The sequence below is a fragment of the Phocoena sinus genome, chromosome 1 (genome assembly GCF_008692025.1).
Source record: "Phocoena sinus isolate mPhoSin1 chromosome 1, mPhoSin1.pri, whole genome shotgun sequence".
NCBI lineage: Eukaryota > Metazoa > Chordata > Mammalia > Artiodactyla > Phocoenidae > Phocoena > Phocoena sinus.
This window is the reverse complement of record NC_045763.1, coordinates 46194469-46213009: the sequence shown is the minus strand read 5'-3', so window position 1 is coordinate 46213009 and position 18541 is coordinate 46194469. Positions and strand designations below refer to the sequence as shown.

The 18541-nt window shown below is 51.5% G+C and overlaps 1 protein-coding gene across 2 annotated transcripts in view; it reads right to left on the bottom strand.

Annotated features, from left to right (window-relative positions):
• Positions 1-4142: 4142 nt before the first annotated feature.
• MROH7 (maestro heat like repeat family member 7) overlaps positions 4143-18541 on the bottom strand; it is a 50204-nt gene continuing 35805 nt past the window's right edge. Inside the window, exons 15-22 of one of the 2 annotated variants that reach the window (XM_032649111.1) lie at positions 18365-18479; positions 13093-13233; positions 12146-12325; positions 11395-11550; positions 11017-11139; positions 7156-7258; positions 5003-5065; positions 4143-4469 (exon numbers count right to left, since the gene is read on the bottom strand). In XM_032649111.1, the coding sequence (XP_032505002.1) occupies positions 4225-4469; positions 5003-5065; positions 7156-7258; positions 11017-11139; positions 11395-11550; positions 12146-12325; positions 13093-13233; positions 18365-18479 (1126 nt within the window). In that variant the 3' untranslated portion in view covers positions 4143-4224. The remainder of the gene's footprint in view (positions 4470-5002; positions 5066-7155; positions 7259-11016; positions 11140-11394; positions 11551-12145; positions 12326-13092; positions 13234-18364; positions 18480-18541) is intronic. The other variant, XM_032649103.1, reaches the window with a different exon arrangement.

Below are 18541 nucleotides of genomic sequence, written 5' to 3'. Positions count from 1 at the left end.
CGTGGGTGCCCTTCCTTCAATCTTCCGGGCTGCGCCGGCCCTTGTGCCTCTGGTTCCGCCTTTCTGGGGGCGTGGCCGACCCGACTCCACCCCTACCCCGGGAAGCACCGGCCCCGCCGCCCCCTCCCGAGTACTTTTGGGGTCGTGGGTTCAGTCAACCCATAGTTCCTAAGCTCCTTCCGTGTTCCAGGCCTGTTCTAATCGCTGGGTATACAGCGCTAGGCAAAGCAGGTAAAATCCCTGCCCTCTAGGAGTTGATTAGGTAGAGGAGAGAGACAGACAAACAAATAAGATGTGAGAGCTTGTCAGGTGGTAGCAAGGACTATGGAAGAAAAGTTTTAAACAGGGTGGGCAGGCATTCAAGCAAAGGAAGAGGCTGGGGGTTGTCTGCGCAAGAGGATTACCCATGGAGGGAACAGGGAGGGCCGGGCTCGGGCGGTGCAGCAAGGAGTGTGAGTAGAAGGTAGGTGGGAGGGATAATGGGCTGTGAGTCTGAGCGTTTGGGTTTTCCTCAGCGTGCAGTGGGACCTTCTGGAGAGTTCTGAGGAAAGGAGTGATGTACTCACACTCTGTTTCTGAGGTTAACCATCTCTACCCTCAGTCCCCACAGCTCAGATGGGAACAAGGCCTCCGGGCCAGGTAAGCCTTCCTGCAACCCCGGGGTTACCCAGCAACTGGCTGCTGGGCCCTGCATCGGGTGCTACAGTCTTGGCAGCTCACAGCCTAGTCTAGAAGGAAAGACAGGCAGGTGGCAGACCAATCTAAACCCCAGCTGGTCACAAGCCTGTGCGGTGGAGGCGCAGAGGAGTGGGTGTTCCCTCAGGGGTTCAGGGAGGTTTCACAGAGGAGGTGACACAGACCTGGGAGCAGAGATGAGGACTATCTCTGCAGATGGATGGGGGCTGAAGGGAAGTTGGGCATTTTAGGCAGTGGGAGCCCATGTGCAGAGACACGCGTGTGGGCAACAGCCTGCATGCTGGCTACCGCAAGAGTTAAGAGGAAGGCCAGCAAGGTGGGTGGGGGCCAGAGGGCCTGACTGCCCTGTAGCCCTTTATCCTGCAGAGGACAGTGAGCCACTGACAGACCTATGGGCAAATTTGTCTTAGGAAGGCCTGGGTTGCCAGGTGAAGGATTGATGGGGGAGTCTGGATTAAGAGATTGACAAGGAGAATGCTGGTGAGAGGCCAAGGGAGAAAAGAGATCTGAAGCCCAGAAGCAGAGCTGGCAGGCTTGCTCATTATTTGACACGAGGATGAGACAGACAGCAGGGCTAAGGATGACACGTGGAGCTTTCCAGGGCCAGGACTGTGTGTCTTTTCCTTTCTATCTCACCCACACCCAGCAGAACACCTGGTCCAAATGCTCCCTTTCCTCTAAATCCAAACCTCCTTTTCCACACTTCCTCCTCTAGCCGGCTCCCTAAGGATTCCCTTTTATTCTCTTTATTTATTTTCCCTTCCTGAATACAGAGCCTACAAAGTCTTTTTCTTCCTTTTTTAAATGTGATTCCTATAAAATCCTGTAAGATTTTAGGTGATGGTAGGGAAGGTTCAGAGAAGGGATGTGCTCTTTGACCCTTCCAACTCGAGACTACTTGGGGGCCTTGGCCAATAATTGAGCCTATCAGACTCCTTTGTGCTTCAAGACCACCCAGACCCAGAATAGGTGGCTGTTATTTGTCAAGGCCACCAAGACCAGGATGCGGGCCAATGAAAACGGCAGTGTCTCTAGGTGGAAAGGGCTCAAGCATGGGAGTTGGGAGGCCTTTGGGATCCACACTTCTGTTGCTTCCTGGCATGACGTTGGACAACACCCACCGTCTTTGAGCCCTGTCCTCATTTGGAGAATGTGGGCAATGAAGCCAACCTGCCTTCCCCTTAATTCCATATGGCTACTGTGAGATTCAAATGAGGCAATGCTCGTGAACATTCTTGGCAATGGACAAGGTTATGCAAAATGACCACCCCATTTCCTACTCTCTCAGGCCCAGAATCCTGATGGCCTTGGCCTACATTTATTGGAAGATGACTGTGTGGTCAACTTCGTGGGTTCCTCATCCCCAGCAGGAGCTTAAATGTAGGTGCCCCTCAGGCTTACGTCTCTTCCTGCTCTGCACACTCACCCAGGGAATCTCAGCTCACACCTGTGCACAGATGAATCCCAAATCTGTTTCCATCTCAGATCCCTCCCGCATGCAGCCAGCACCTGGGGGCGGTCTCCACTAGCATGGCAGACAAGCCCCTCAAGTTCACCATGTCCAGACTGAACTCACCCCTCCCCCAACCTGCTCCTGGTCCTGAGGGACGCTCAGTGGGGGACACCATTGGCCTAGTCATCCACCCAGAAACCTGGGCACCATCCTGACGTCTTGCTCTCCCTCCTGTCATCCACCAGATTCTGAAAATTGTCCTTCCTCAATCTCCCACAGGTCCAGTCACCCTCTCGATCCTGCACTGCAGCTCAGGCCCCTGCCAGGCCCCGAAAGCCTCTAGCCGGGTCTCCCTGTCTGTGCTCTTGTCCACTCCCCCGACCCAGCACTTTCCCTCCATTCCTGCATGAGCTTTCTTCCTCTCTGTTTTCTGATTTATTCCCTTTTATGCTCCAGAGCCCTCCTCCTTTCCCACTCCTATCACTCTAATGTGTTTTAATGGACATTTTCAGTTTGTAAGTGTCCTTGCAAGATGCAACTTCTTTTGTGCATATGTTTTATATAGTTTTTTCCCTCGGCACTAGGTTTTAGGTCCCATCCATGGTGCTACATGTACCCCTACTGCCCCTAACTGCTGCGTGGGACTCCAGAGTGCCCATTCACTTCCCGAAGATGGGTCCTCAGGCTGCCTCCTCTGCCTTGAACCACAGATAACACTAAGACTTCCTCATACGTCTCCCCTTATGGACCTATGGGAATATTTCCCTGACACGTGTGCCCACGAGTGGAATTGCTGAGTTACGGGCATGCATAAACCTAATATGACTGAAGAGTGACAGATTCCTGTCCAGAATGGTTACCATCTGCCCTCCTATCAGCAGTGCCTGTATGCACACGAGGAGGGAGCTTTCCAAAGCAGACACCTGCCCACATCTCCTCACTGCTTGCCTCTCCCCTTCCCACCATGCCTTCCCAGACTCTGAAGTCTTCCTCCTTACCACAGCCTCCAAGGCCATACTGACCCAGCTCTTGTCCTCCTCTTCCTTCCCGCTCTGGGCTCCAGGGCACCTGTGTATCTGTAGTTGGTTGGTTCTTGGTCCCATGTGCCCTGCTCTTCTCCATACACGCCTGTCGTATGGTCATCTTTCCGACCCCCCTGGAGGGGACGTCTCTTCTCTGGGAAGCCTTCCCTGACACTCTGACCCCCAGCTGGCTGATGTACGTCCTCTGGACTTCACAGCCCCTATGCTGCCGCTCAGCACAGCATTGACCTGCTGGGCTGTTCGTGTCTTTATATGTCTCTGATACTTCCACTAGGCCAAAGTTTCTCAACCTGAGCACTTCTGACAATTTGAGATGGACGAGTCTTTGCTGTAGGGCTGCCCTGTTCACTGTAGGATGTTTCGCAGCATCCCTGGCCTCTACCCGCTAATGACAATAATATTCCCACCCCAAGTTGTAACAACCAAAAATGTCGTCAGACCTGGCCAAAATCACCCCCAGTTGAGAACCACTGCATCAGACTATGAACTGCCCAGGGCCTGGGGCTGGGACTCATTCACATCTGTATCTCTGGCACCCAGAGCAGGCCTGGCCCAGGTTAGGTGCTCAGTAAATATTGCCCGAATTGCAATATTTACTGAGTGGTGGCTAATTGCTGGGCAAAGACTTTGCTGGGCAAAGACTGGAGGGTGAGACTCAGAGATCAGGATTCTGGGATATGCATGATATCATGGGGTGGAGGGGGTTCTCTTTTCCTCCTCCAAAGGCTACCCAAATCATCATCTCCTTTTGTTCTTATTCTCTCCCTGCGAGGGAGGGGAACCTGAGACATCTAGCAGACTTACTGTGTGGCCTTGAGCAAGCCATACCACCTCTCTGAGCCTCAGCCTCCCCACTTATAATATGTGGACAGGACAGACTATGTCCATCTGTAAATGTTGACTGACTCAATGATTAAGGCCATGCTCATCTCATAGGAAACATTCCGTGAGGAGAGGCAAAACACGTGGCATTTATAGTGAGCATGGCTGGGGCCATGGCCACCTCCGAGGAGGGCTGGGGGCTCAGGGACATCACTGCTTCAAGGACATCTTCAAGGAACCCAGCGCCTGCGTGATCCAGGAGCGCCGCTGGTGGGAAGTGGGCAGGTTCTCACAGCTAGGGCTCCAGCGGTGCATGGTAGCCAGGTCACACGCCCGAGAGTCCCCATGTAGCAGTGGCCAAGAGTCCCGCCAGCAGCTGGCCAGGATGCTGTCCTGGGCCTGAGCCGCGTAGATGCACACTGATGCTTCTGGGTCGTGTCTCAAGTTTTCCAGAGCTGAGTTATGGGGAGGAGAGAAGTCGCTTGTTAAGACCAGGTCCATCCATGAGACTCACACCTCAGCCTTCTCCCTTCATGCCTTGGCTTTAGCACTCTGCTCAGCATACCCTCATCTCCCAGCTCTGCAAATTGTTCATGCCTTTTGAAGCCTGAATCAAAACGTGCGTTCTCCGGGAAGCCTTCTTGGACGACCCCAGCCTACCTTCATGCTCCCATCAGCTTCCCCAGTTACAAAATTTACGTGCTCCCTTAAGAGTCTGAACTACTTGCTCTACACTAAATGGTTTTTGGTCTTACTTTCTGAGCCTCGTTTCCTGGACCATAGGCTCCCCTAGGGTGGGGTTGTGTGTCTGTGTCTTGGTGACTCCACAGTACTTAACATGTACTTGCCTGGGTCAATACCAGCACAGTTGGACTGAGCTAAAACCCCTGGCCTTGGGACACAACCCTTCCCTTTCCCATTACCCACTGTGAGCCTACTCGTTCCCTCACTGGCCCCTGAAATCTCACCAACGCAGGGCAGGACTTACCGGCTTTAACTTCATTCAGATGATCTTCCGTCATGATGCTTTCCATGCAGGGGACCAGGGACCCTTGAGCATAATCTGAGAGGTGAGTGCCTCCACCTCCTGACTCCGACCCCCACCTTTGGACCAGACCCCCTCAGAAAAGCTCTCCCTACCCTCTTCCAGCCCCACAAGTAAGGACACAAAAAGAGAACTTTGTCTTGACCTGGGACAGATTCCCTACGACACAGGTTCCTAGGAGAGGTGGCAGGTCCAGCAGGCAGGGGTGGCACCAGGACAGGAGCAGGAGCTGGGCGGCAGCTGACTCTGAGAGGTGGCCCTAGGTGGTCTCTTCCCCAGGCTGGTCCTTAGTGTCCTTAGACTCAGGGAGGTGCTGCCTCAGCACCCCGTCCTCCAGGGAGTTTGAGCCACAGTAACAGGAAGAGTACCAAGTGCCTCGCATACCTTCCGGGCAGGTGGTTGGTGGGGCCCCGGGAGGGGCTGAGACTCAGCTCCTCGGCCACACTGCTCAGCCCTACCCTGCTCCCAGCCTGCATGCCCAGCTCCTAAAGTACCTGTGGATCCGTGAATGAGCCGGACCTCTCAAGAGGCCCTTCCCACATTTCTGTGCCTGGCTAATTCCTATTTGTCCTTGAATATTCAGTTTAACACAGTCGCTCCTCCAGGAAATTTTTCCTGACCCTGCCCCCAAGCTAGTTAAACGCCTCTCTGGGTTCCCAGACTCTCTGAGTTTCTCTCTACTTGTATATACTGTGTTGTATTTTACTTGTGATTCGTGAACATCTCCCACCACACCAGGGGTTTCTTCAGCTTAGATCCACTGGGGACGGGGGAGTAGAAAGGATGGTCTCTGAGTGTATGCTTATATGCATTTTTCTAGGGAAAGTGCTCATAACTTTCTTCAGGGTCTCACAAAAGATCCATAACCCGCAAGAGGTTAGGAATCAAAACACCACGCTAGGAGCTGTTTGCGGGCAGATGCAGGTGCTACCCAGCTTTCTTTTCCCAGCACAGGCCCTGACACAGAGAAGACTCCCAGGGTGTTAAACACCAACATTTTTAGAAGTGATTAATTTGGAGTGAGATTTTAGAGAAGTCAAAATTTAAGAAATAATGTCACTCTGTGTGAGAAGATGTCCCTGAGCCGGTCCCCACAGCCTGAGGGATTGCCCGCCCTGCCCCCTGTCCTGGGCATCACTCATATGTCCCGGAGCTGATCACGTTAAGAGCCACCCCTACACCTCCCCACCCCCAAACATCAGCATCACCTCCTGAAAAGTTCTGTGTTTCTCTAGGCTAAGCGCAGTGCCTGAGACAGAGAAGAGGATCAATCAATGTTTGCGGCATAAGTCAATGAATGCATGCATGGACGACAGGATGGATGAAAAACTGCAAGTGAATTGGGCGAAGGTACTAAAAGAAACATCGCTTTACAAGGTGGAGGGCTGGGAACATCATCCTCTCCAAGCCTCTCTGCAGTAGGGTCTCCTGATCCTTGAAGGGTGTGTGGATATTTCAGGGAGCGGAGGGGAGGGGGGTAGCTGAGAGAAGAAAGCATGCCATCAGAAGGGTCTTATGGGGGGACCCTGAGTGAGGGGAATCTATGGTTTTTCCCCCAGAAAGGCAGAGGTCGGGACTGTGGAAAGAAGACTGTGGATGAAGGTGACTAACACTGAGGGAGCACCTTTATCTGCCAGTGTTCACACACGCAAAAAATATTCTCATCCGGTCCGTGAAGTAGGAGTTGATCCCCATCTTACCGATGATCTTACAGATCTTACAGAGGAGCCTCAGTGGGAGTAAATGACTCAGTTGGGGTCACACAGAAAGGGGATCATGGAGATGAGATCCTAGCTCACTTTTCCACTGTGCAGCTTGGCGCCTCCTGCCGAGGTCAACAGCAAGCTCCTGCTGGGCCTGGACCCCACCGTACTCAGGGGGGACGCAGCACTTCTGCGTACAGATGCCAAGGTTGTGACCTTGGCTCACTTCCCAAGCAGTGATCTCAGAGGAGGGGACACCTTTCTAATTTATACCAAGGCCGTCTGCTGGCCAAGGCTTGCACCCAAGGGGAGGCATCCACCCAGTGCCAGAAGGGCCGCAGCTTCCTTCCAAGGGGAGGAAGCAGTAGGACTAGTTCTGCTAGGGCAGGTTACCTATGAACATGACCGAGGACTTCCGGAGGGAGGCCCTGGAACTCTTGGTGTACTCCAGGCTCTGGCTGAGGAACGTGAAGGCACTGTCTCGATGAGTGTCCACCTGGGACAAAGAGAGACCTGAGAGTGCTGGGCCCTCAGAGGGACTACCCATCCACCCCTCCCAAAGCTAGGAACGGGGACCATGTCAGGCAGTCGGGTCCTGGCTCCTTGCCTCCTAAACATCTCTGCTACCCATTCTGGACTCTCCCAGAGGCCAGGCCTCATGTTCTCTTAGCTGATTGCAACAGTCATATCACTGGTCCTCCTGCCTTGGTTGTCTCTTCTTCCAATCCACCCACCTGCTACAGCCGGAAGGTAAGTTCTAAAATGCAAGTCCAGGGACTTCCCTGGTGGCACAGTGGTTAAGAATCTGCCTGCCAATGCAGGGGACATGGGTTCAAGCCCTGGTCTGGGAAGATCCCACATGCTGCAGAGCAACTAAGCCCATGCACCACAACTACTGAGCCTGTGGTCTAGAGCCCTCGAGCCACAACTACTGAGCCCACGTGCCACAACTACTAAAGCCCGTGTGCCTAGAGCCCATGCTCCGCAGCAAGAGAAGCCACCACAAAGAGAAGCCCGCACACCGCAATGAAGAGTAGCCCCCGCTCGCCGCAACTAGAGAAAGCCCGCACACAGCAATGAAGACCCAACACAGCCAAAAATAAATTAAAAATAAATAAATATATATATTTTAAAAAATAAAATAAATGCAAGTCCAGCCAGAGCTGAGAATGGACATGGCATGCGAGGGACATGACTAAGGAGACAGGTTTGACCAAGGTAAAGGATTCAAGTTACAGAGCAGTGGGGAATAAACTAGAGACTTAGGAGGGTCTTAAAAGTCCTTAAAATCCAGATAGGAATAGGGCTTCCTTATGCATTAGAAAATACGAAGCCAGCACTCATTCTTAATAGGGCAGTGACAAAACAATGTTTTGGGCAAAATAGTCTGACAGTGATGTTCAGGTTGGGTGTGATCAAGTAGAAACTAGGGGGCAGGCAATCTGCTAAGAGACTGTTGAGGGAGATGAAGAGAAATCTTATCTGATCACCCTCCTGTTGACAATCTGCATGTCAGGGAGTAAACTCCTGGGCCTGGTGGGCAAATCAGTGTCGACTTCCATCACCACCTCCATGCACACCATGCTCCGGTCCCAGTCATGGCCCAGCTCTCCCCAGATCTGTACCTGGTACAAGCCATTGCTCCTGACTGGAGTGCCTTTCCCTCTTTCCTTCCTGATGAGTTCCCTCTCATTCTTTGGTGCTCAGCTCAGAAACCAGCTCCTCCCCAAAGCTTTCCACAAGCCTCAGGCAAAGCTGATCCCACCACTCTTGACATTTCCATAGCATGTTGCACAGCCTTTGTCATGGCATCTATGACATTGGCCTATAATTATTTATACCTATCTCCCCCACTGAATCTGGTGTTCCCCCAAAAGAAGGGGCCAGCTCACTCAGCTCAGAGTCCTCAGTACCCTGGACAGAGCTTGGCATGGCACAGGTGCCCAGAAAGTGTTGGATGAATGAATGACTAGGTTACGGACCCCTTCTTAAAGCTAAGGCTAGATAGAGGTTGACCTTCATATGAGCAGAGCTGCTGATGCCTGGAGAGCAAAGAAGAGACTGAGAATCCGGAAGGGTTTAATGCAGAGGTCACAAGCTGGCAGCCCACAGGCCACAAGTGCCTGGCAGGGCAGCGGCCAGCACAGTGTTTTAAATAAGCTAAATTGATTGTTAATTAATATCTTATAAAAATCTAGATTTTCTTGTGAAACTGAAGGCCCTGGTGAGAGTGGGCTGCATGGTGAGCTGGAGCTCTCCACTTGTGCTTTCAACAGAGCCTGGGGGGACTTCCCTGGTGGTCCAGTGGGTAAGACTCTGCACTCCCAATGCAGGGGGCCCTGGTTCAATCCCTGGTTGGGGAACTAGATTCCGCATGCATGCCACAACTAAGAGTTTGCATGCCGCAACTAAGAAGCCCGCATAACACAACTATGAGCCCGCATGCCGCAACTAAAAGATCCTGCATACCACAACGAAGATTTCGCATGCTGCAACTAACACTTTGCGTGCCGCAACTAAGACCTGGCACAGCCTAAATAAATAAATATTTTTTTAAAAAAGGAAAAAAAATAAAACCAATGCTTAAAAAAAAACCAAAAAACAGAGCCTGGGCGCTCCAGGTTGTCACAGCCCTACCACCTCCACATCACTTATAATCATAATCTGCGCAGTCACAGATCATGGTAAGTATTTGAATTAGCGACCCTGGTCAAACACTTCCTCCAGGCCTTTTTCCCGCTGTAAAATGAGGTAAAATATTAGGCACTGGATTGCAGAGGTTTTGAGCATTGTTGATAACGGTTATGGTTGCAAAGTAACAATCTGTTACTTTGTATATTTTTGTTAGGTTGGTGGGAGAATGGGGATGCTGTAGGCCCCAGCCAGATGTCCCTTAGGGTGTAAAGGATTTATTCCCCCAGGTACAGATTGCTTTGGCGGAAGAGAACTGCTGGCCCAAAGTCATGTCTCTTCCCAAGTGGGCTGGCATCCAATGACAAGGCAATCCACAACCTCAAGACCTTCTTCAAGGGACAGAACCGGAAACTGACAGACGGCTCAGTCTATGTGGAAACCTGACCCCTAGTTCCAGTGTGAGGAATCTCAGCATAGTGTTGGCTGAGACTTCCCCTGAAACTACACTGCAGCTTGACTCTTCCCTCTGCCACTCCTGCTCTCTGCCCTTCCTTCCACAGGGACTGATCCCAAGGGCACTCCCTAATAAACCTCCTGCATGCCAATCTCTGCCTCAGAGTCTGCATCCTGGGGGACGCGGCCCATAACAACAGGGAAGGTAGATGGGACTAGATGGCAAAGCTTCCCAAATTGTATGTGGAGGAACCAGGCTGCATCCTGCAGTGCAGGAGTTCACTGTATATATGGCTCTCTCCTACTGCAGGATGTTCTCAGGTGTTATCTCGAAAGGGAGTTCTGTGGTTAAATAACTTTGGGAAACCATGAATTAACCATGAAACATTTCCTCAGCACAGAACATCTCAGAGCTTTAATGTACCGATGGCACTGCAAATCCCCAAGAGGAAGATGACGATGCAGTATTTCCCAAACTTATTTGTCTTGGAACTTCTTTTCTCCCCTGTGGGGCATATCTTGTAGGACTGGTGTTGCAAAGAATACACACTGGGAATTACTGTTGTAGAAAAGGGAGCCAATGGAGCCCTTCAAGCAGGGATATAATATAGACAGACTGTGTTTTAACCACACCATTTTGGTGGCCTGAATGGGGAGTGGACTGGAGGGAATGAGATTCAAGGCTTGGGGACCCACTGGATGGCTGGACCAATGGCCCTGCTGAGAGACATCCATGACCTGAGCTAAGGGTAATGATAGTGGGGAGGGGGGAGGGAAAGACAGACTCAGAGGTATTAAGGATATTTAAGATTGATCAAAGGTGAAGGTGAGGGAGAGGAATAAGCTTCAGTTAGTTTTAGGTTTCAGCTTTTGGGGATCTAGAGGAACAGAGCAGAACTGACATGGGATAGGCATAAGTTCAGAAGAGATGCTGAGCTTAAGGTGTGTGCGGTTCATTGGGGGAGATGTCGGTAAGCCATGGAGAGGGAACACCAGAAGTGGAGAGAGGAGTGAGAGACAAAGATGAACTTCCAGGAGCCAACGACTTGTAGGTGGTCATGGAATTGTCAGTAAGGATGCTCAGGTAAAAAGAAAAAAGAGGCAAGGAAAGAACCTGCCACCTCCAACACACTCATAGGGACCCACTGTAGTCTTGGAAGCACTCACAAGGTACTTGCAAATTTTGGCCACCATCTGCTGCTGGTTGTCCCAGGGCTTCCGACTGTAAGCTCTTTTTGGCAATTCCCAAGCCATGAAGCAAGAACAGTGGAACAGGGTCTTCACACATTTCTGGGGGCCAACAGGAAGAGAACACCAGAGCTGTGGAATTCCAGGACAGCCGGAACGTGTTCCCCCCAAAAAACTGTATGAAACTGGATTTTGGAAAAGCAATTCCTATTTGAAACATGCAAGTGAAGTTGGCTGTTTTGAAGAGAAATACTGACATGGGTACCTTTGGTAAACAGATTCGGCCAGACATAAATAAACTGTCCGGTGATGGACCACCTGTGATTCTAGGTTGGGTTCAGGGCCATGCACACTCACCTGGCTCACCCTGGCATTGCTCTCTTGCATGGTCAGCAGCAGGGGCACCAAGGTGCTGATCATCTGCTCCTCCATGGCTGGGGTGCGGGGCGACCGCAGCTTCTGGACCACCTTGCCGTACAGGTTGATGCAGGAGGAGCGCACGTCCTCTCGTGACTGGGGCAGATCCAGAGGCTCAGGCATGCTCCGTCTTCCAGGAGGCTGCCTGGGCCTCTGTGCCCCACATGGAGGCACATGGCCTTCCTTCCACTCATTCTGAGGGCCCCTCCAGGCGCCCTCCTCCCCCACAGAGACGGAAAACAGTGAAGGCCACCTGGTGGGCTGATCTGGGGCTGGCGTCTCCCTCAGCAAAGCCTAGGTCTGGAGCTCTGCCCACTCTTCCCAGCCAGGGCCCCCACTAGCCTAAAATGTGCCTTCGTGCCAAGTGGGAAAACGCCCCCCTCTGCTGCGACCAATCATAAAACACTGACCCCTCTAGGTGGACCAATCACACTGAGGCAAGTCTCTGGGGAAACTTGATGACGCAAAAAGACCTCCCTCTGTGAGAACTAATTAGAAAAGGAACGTTCTCTGTGCAAACCAGTTACAAAGAGACCAGGACCAGTCGGGACTAGTGCCCCTTCCCCTGGGCTGACTCGGCCTCGCACAGGTCCCAACAGGCTGTGGGAGCTACTGCAACTCCCAGAGCAGTAAAGAACTGCCCTCCGGGTGCCACCCCACCCCATCCTCCCACCCCCATGGGATTCCTTACGTCACTGAAGTGTGGCAGCAGGATCTGCAGCATCTCCACATAGACCGAGCTGTCCATCAGCTTCCGGTCCTGCCCCTTGAATATGATCTTGATGTTGTGGACCGCCTCCACCACCAGCAGCCCATCCACACTCTTCAGACCCTTCACCATGGAGGGCAGGAGGGCCTGCACCTTGGTGGTCTGTGGAGAAGGAGCATTTGGGATGGGGGCTCCTATCTGTGCTAACAGGTGGGAGACCCAGCCTCTGATTCACTGAGATGAACTTGGTCAAGCAAGTCCCACCTCCAGGCCTTTGCTTACATTGTCCCACCTGCCTGGCATGCCCTCACTCAAGCTCCTGCTGTCCCCAAAGCCTTCTTTGGCCTCACTGACTCCTTCCTCGCCTGGATACCTGAGGCCCTTTGTTGTCTCCCCGCTTCTTGGCACTATATAGATGATACCATGCATTGTTAGCTAGCTTTCTGAGTCTATATCCTGTCCCTTTGTCCCTCTAAATCCTAAGATGCAAGAACAGTGCCTGGTAGAGAAAAACACAGCACTTTTAATAACACTAATGGGGCTTCCCTGGTGGCGCAGTGGTTGACAGTCCGCCTGCCGATGCAGGGGACACGGGTTCGTGCCCCGGTCCGGGAGGGTCCCACATGCCACGGAGTGGCTGGGCCCGTGAGCCATGGCCACTGAGCCTGCACGTCCGGAGCCTTTGCTCCACAACAGGAGAGGCTACAACGGTGAGAAGCCCGTGTACCACAAAAAAAAAAAAAAAAAAAAGAATAAAGTATATAGGGAATTATTAAGTGATATCCATTTTACAGATGGGATAACTGAGGCAGAGACAGAAATGAGCTCTGATTCCAGCCACCGGTATTGGAGAGTCAAGGATGGCCAAGCTCCATCCTTCCTCCTGTCAGGGGTCTAACTGGGTGGGCTCTCCCCTACCCTCCATTTACCTTTTCAGTCCTTCGGGCCAGGATGACCAGGCCTCGGATGGACAGCACCTTCATGATTGGGTCCTGGTGGCTCAGGCCTTCTGCCATCCGCCCCAGAGAGTATTCCTCAGGGATCCGTCGCACCTCCTCCATCTGGAGGAGCTGAGGAAGTAAGGGTAATTACTCCCTGGCTCAAGGGGTACCTCAGGCCCTGTTTGCCTCTGGGGCCTCATTCACACCTGCCTACCCTCTAGCCCACATTCTTACCACCAGCCAGCTTCTAACCAAGCTGCCCATCATTCACCGAATGACTCAGGCTGTTTTGTCCCCTCTGTGCGGGCAGAATTCCCTTCTGCCGGGGCTCTCACCTCCACTCTAGCCCCAGCTCACCACGCACAGCTCCATCCAAAACTCAGCCCCCCCTGAAGGCATGTTTGACAGTGTCCCCAGGCCTCGTCTAGGCTGACTGCCCCCTTCTCTGGGGCCCTGGGAGCCCTGAACATGGAAACCTTAGTGCCCCCATGTGCTTATGCATCTGCCTCCCGTATCCTATCCCACTGGCAGCTTCCTTAAGGACACAAACTGAGCCTTTCTCCTTGGGCGCCTGTTACCTGATACAAGCTCTGGGGTGAAGTGTGTACTCAGGTAACACTTGTTGCCTGAGTTCACATCCAAAAAGAAATGGTTCCTTTCCTCCTTAGAATTGCCCTCCAGGACTTCCCTGGTGGTCCAGTGGTAAAGAATCCGCCTTACAATGCAGGGGACGTGGGTTCGATCCCTGGTCAGGGAACTAAGATCCCACATGCCACGGGGCAACTAAGCCCGTGCGCCACAAATACTGAGCTTGCACACCTCAACTAGAGAGCCCGTGTGCCACAAACTACAGAGCCCACGCGCCCTGGAGCCTGCGCACCACAAAAGAACGGCCCTCCTCCAGTGCCCCCAATTGCGGGATTAGCACAACCAGCTCCCCATTGTCCCAGCCCCAAACCAGGCATCACTCTCATCTCCTTCCTCTCCCTTGCCCCCCACCTCCAGCACCCAACCCGTCTTCAGTTCCTGCCTAGTCATCCTCATAAGCACTTCTCCCATCTGTTCCCTTGTCCTCCATCCACTGTGACTATTGAGACCCTGCGTCTTTGAAGAGAAGAGAGAGCTGGAGAGAGCGGGCAGGACAGTTGATGGGGTGGGGAGTGGGGGAGGCAGGAAAAGTGGGGCTCCACCTACCACCCACCCTCCACCCATCATACAGCACTGCTGCTCTGCACCAGTGTGCTGGCACTGTTCTAAGTGCTTTATGTGAACTCACCTAATCCCCATCAAAACCCTATGAGAGGTCAGAATGGGCATCATCAGAAAATCTGCAAACAATAAATGCTGGAGAGGGTATGGAGGAAAGGGAACCCTCCTGCACTGTTGGTGGGAATGTAAATTGATACAGCCACTATGGAGAAGCTGGGACGAAGTGAGAGAGTGGCATGGACATATATACACTACCAAATGTAAAATAGATAGCTAGTGGGAAGCAGCCACATGGCACAGGGAGATCAGCTCGGTGCTTTGTGACCACCTAGAGGGGTGGGATAGGGAGGGTGGGAGGGAGGCTCAAGAGGGAGGGGATATGGGGATATATGTATACGTATAGCTGATTCACTTTGTTATGAAGCAGAAACTAACACACCATTGTAAAGCAATTATACTCCAATACAGATGTTAAAAATAAATAAATAAAGGGTTTCCCTGGTGGCGCAGTGGTTGAGAGTCCGCCTGCCGATGCAGGGGACACGGGTTCGTGCCCCAGTCCGGGAAGATCCCACATGCCTCGGAGTGGCTGGGCCCGTGGGCCATGGCCGCTGGGCCTGTGCGCCCGGAGCCCGTGCTCCGCAACGGGAGAGGCCACGGCGGTGAGAGGCCCGCGTAGCGCAAAAAAAAAAAAAAAAAAAAAAAAAAGGATAGTATTGGATTATAACCCAAAGAATCAAGTAAATATCCACAAGTCTTGTATTGCTATAAAAAAAATGACCAAATGAATACGTGAAAGTAGAAGGAACAACTCGTACAGAAGAATTCCAACTAATAATTGTAGGCTGAATGAAGGAAGTAGAAAAATCACCATTAGAAAACCACAGGAATAATGGCTCAAGGCAGGATCCATTGATGAATGCTAAAATTAGGGGGTAAAAGTTTAAGTTGCCTAGTTTCAAATATATTTCACATATATTTCTTACTTACAAAAGGATAGTGTTACCCTCACAGTCCCAACCGCCTTCACCAACTGATGAAAGTTAACATCATCAATAATAAGAAGTTAAAATAGAGGTCATGGGGCCCCTGACATGATGCCCTGAGAGGTCACATCACCTATACACGTTCTTCTCCTAAATGCGTAACCTCAGTCTAATCATGGGAACACATGAGACAAAGCCAAATGGAAGGACATTCTACAAAATACCTAGAGTTAGTCTTTCAGTGTGCCGAGGCCATGACAGACAAGATTAGAGGAGATGAAGGAGGCCCCATTAAGTCAACTAATGTGCAAGGTGGGATCTGGAATGGATCCTGGAACAGAGAAAGGACATCAGTGGAAAACTGTGAAATCTGAGCAGTCTGTAGTTTATAGTATTGTACCCATGTCTTAGTTTTGATTATTGTACTATTTTTATGTAAGTTGTTATCGTCGGGGGTAGCTGGCTGTGGGATATATAGGAACTTTCTCATTATTTTTACAGCTCCTCTGTTACATCTAAAATTATTTCAAAATAAGAGTGAAACAATAAAAGATTTAAAATTTTTGCTTAAAAAAAAAAACACCTATGAGATGGGCAATTCATTATCCCTGTATTATAAGAAAGCAAGGCACAGACAGGTTCAGCAACTTGCCGAAGGTCACAGCTCCCTTGAGGACTTCACCCGCCATTGGAAGAAGCAAGCACACACACAGTCACAGCATGGGGGGCTGGGGGAGTCGGGGAGGGACATCTGAGCGCCATCAAAGCACCACTGTGAACATGGTGGGCCTGGCTCTGGCCAGGAGTGGGCCACCTCTTCTGGGGACCAGGAGAAGGACTGAAGCTGGGTGAGGACCCCTGCCACAGGGAGGGAGGGCCACTGCTCAGGGCTCCAGGGGAATGCTGGGAAAGGTTAAGCCTACTGTCCCTGACCTTGTGGACACGGGAGGTCCAACCTCCACCCCCCTCCCCAAGAGCCCCTGTGGCAGCCACTAACAGACAGAGAGAGGACCGCCTCTCCCACGAGGCTGACCAGGATAGAGGAGCCAGGCGGGCAGACCTGGTCTGAATCTCTCTGGACAACTTGAGCTGTGTGACCTTGAAAACTGCCTCTTACCTCGCCGACACATGAGCTTCACAATTCCTGGTTTTCAGGGCTGCTGTGCTGATGAGTGGGGTAGCAGATAAAAGAGGTCAGCGTGGTGTTTGGCATGTGGCAGCCCCTCAAGAAATGGCACTTTCCCTTTCCTCACCAGGGTCATGGGGGAAATTAGAAGTAGACCCAGCAGAGCTAAGGCTGTAACCCCGACTCCTGGCTCCAAGACACATTCTTGTCCTCCTGGAGGTGACATATTCTGCTGGTGCCTGCAGAGCCAGGCAAAGTGTTCACTTGGGTGCTCACTCATCCATCCTATCCCCACTTCTTGGGGGCCCTCTTGGGGCTGGGTTTAGGGATGCAACATAAACACAATGTAGTCCCTACTCCCTAAACTCACAGTCCACTGGAGAGGCAGAAAGGTGCAAGAAGTGCCGGGATTGCCATGCTGCCTTGTGTCCACCTGGCAATCTTTACTCAAGGCCCAGCTCAAATGGCACCTCTTCCAGGAAGCCTTCCTTAACCTTCCACTGTCTGAGCAGACAGTGAGCCTCTGAGCCCCACTGTACAGACCCTGGTGATAGCCCAGACCCACTGTGTGGCAGCCAGCAGGTCACAAGAGGAAGATGGGATGGCGGTTAAGAGAATGGGTTTTCCAAATGTCCATCGACCAATGAATGGAGAAACAACATGTGGTATGTACATACAATGGAATATTATTCAGACTTAAAAAAGAATGAAATTCTGACCTGCTTTACAACATGGATGAGCCTTGAAGACATTATATTAAGTGAAATAAGCAAAACAGACAAATATTGATGAATCCACTTATATGAAACCTAGAATAGGCAAATTCATAGAGACAGAAAGTAGAATGGTGGTTACAGGGGCTGAGGAAACGAGGGAGGGAGAGTTAGTGCTTAATGGGTACAGAGTTTCAGTTCGGGAAGGAAAATGAAAATCTTCTGAAGATGGATGGTGGTGATGGTTGCACAAAAGTGTGAATGCACTTAATGCCACTGAGCTGTACTCTTAAAAATGGTTAAAATGGTAACTTTCATGAAATATATATTTTTTTACCACATACACAACCACAAGCACACACACAAAATGAAAGAGAGAGTGTACTTTAGAGCCCAGGTGTCTGGCTTTGAATCTTGGATCAGCCACTTGACGAGCTGTGTGGCCTTGGGAAAGTTACTTAAATCTGTGCCTTGGTTCCCTCCTCTAAACTAGGGGATGGAATAGTATATGCATCATGGGATTATTGTGAGGATTAAATGGATCGATATGTGTAAAGCTCTTAGAATGTGCCTAGAAGGTAGTAAGTGCTCAATAAACATTGGCTATTGTTATGGGCAAGTCTTCCCTTCTGGGGTCAACCCTACCAACCTTCTCCTGACTCATCTCTCCCCAGTACCCACTCTAGTACCCCCATACACTCACTCAGCTTAGTTGTCACTTCCTCCAGGAAGGCCTCCCTGATGTTCCCCCACCCAACACATCCAAGACTTTTGTTCTCCCACCACAGCCTGAATTGCCCCCATCAGCACAGTACTACAGCACAAGTCACTCTGTAGTACCCTGTGTTATAATTGGGATGTACTCTGTCTCCACTCCCATACCAAGAACTCCTTGAGAGCAAGGCAGAGTCAAATTCATATTTGTGTCTCCAATCTGGTACCTGGCACACAGAGGTGCCCAGCAAATGTTGGTGGTTGCCTGGGGCAAGGGGGAGTCTGGGAAGAATGGAATGGGGTGGAGGGGGTAGAAAGAAGAGGAGAGATGGGAGGGAAAAGGGAGAGAGAGCTACAAAGCCTTTGTACTCAAAAGAAATCATGTTCAGGAAAGACTCTAAAGTGTTAAGTACTTATTGCACAGAAGAAATGACCAGCAATGGGAACTGAGGCCTATGCTTAGGGGAAGGCCCGGGGGGACCCCTGCCCCACGCCCAGTGCCCAGTCTCTACCTCCACGAAGAAGGCAGTGGCGGTGATCTTGTGCTTCTCGTCGCCTCGCTCCAGGAGCGGGATGAGCAGATAGAGGATGCGGCACAGCTCCTGGCAGGAGTACTGCACCATGGCCCTGGGGGTGGGGGAACAGTGCCCTTAGGCTCTCCAGCCCCAGGGGCATGTGCTGGGTGGGGG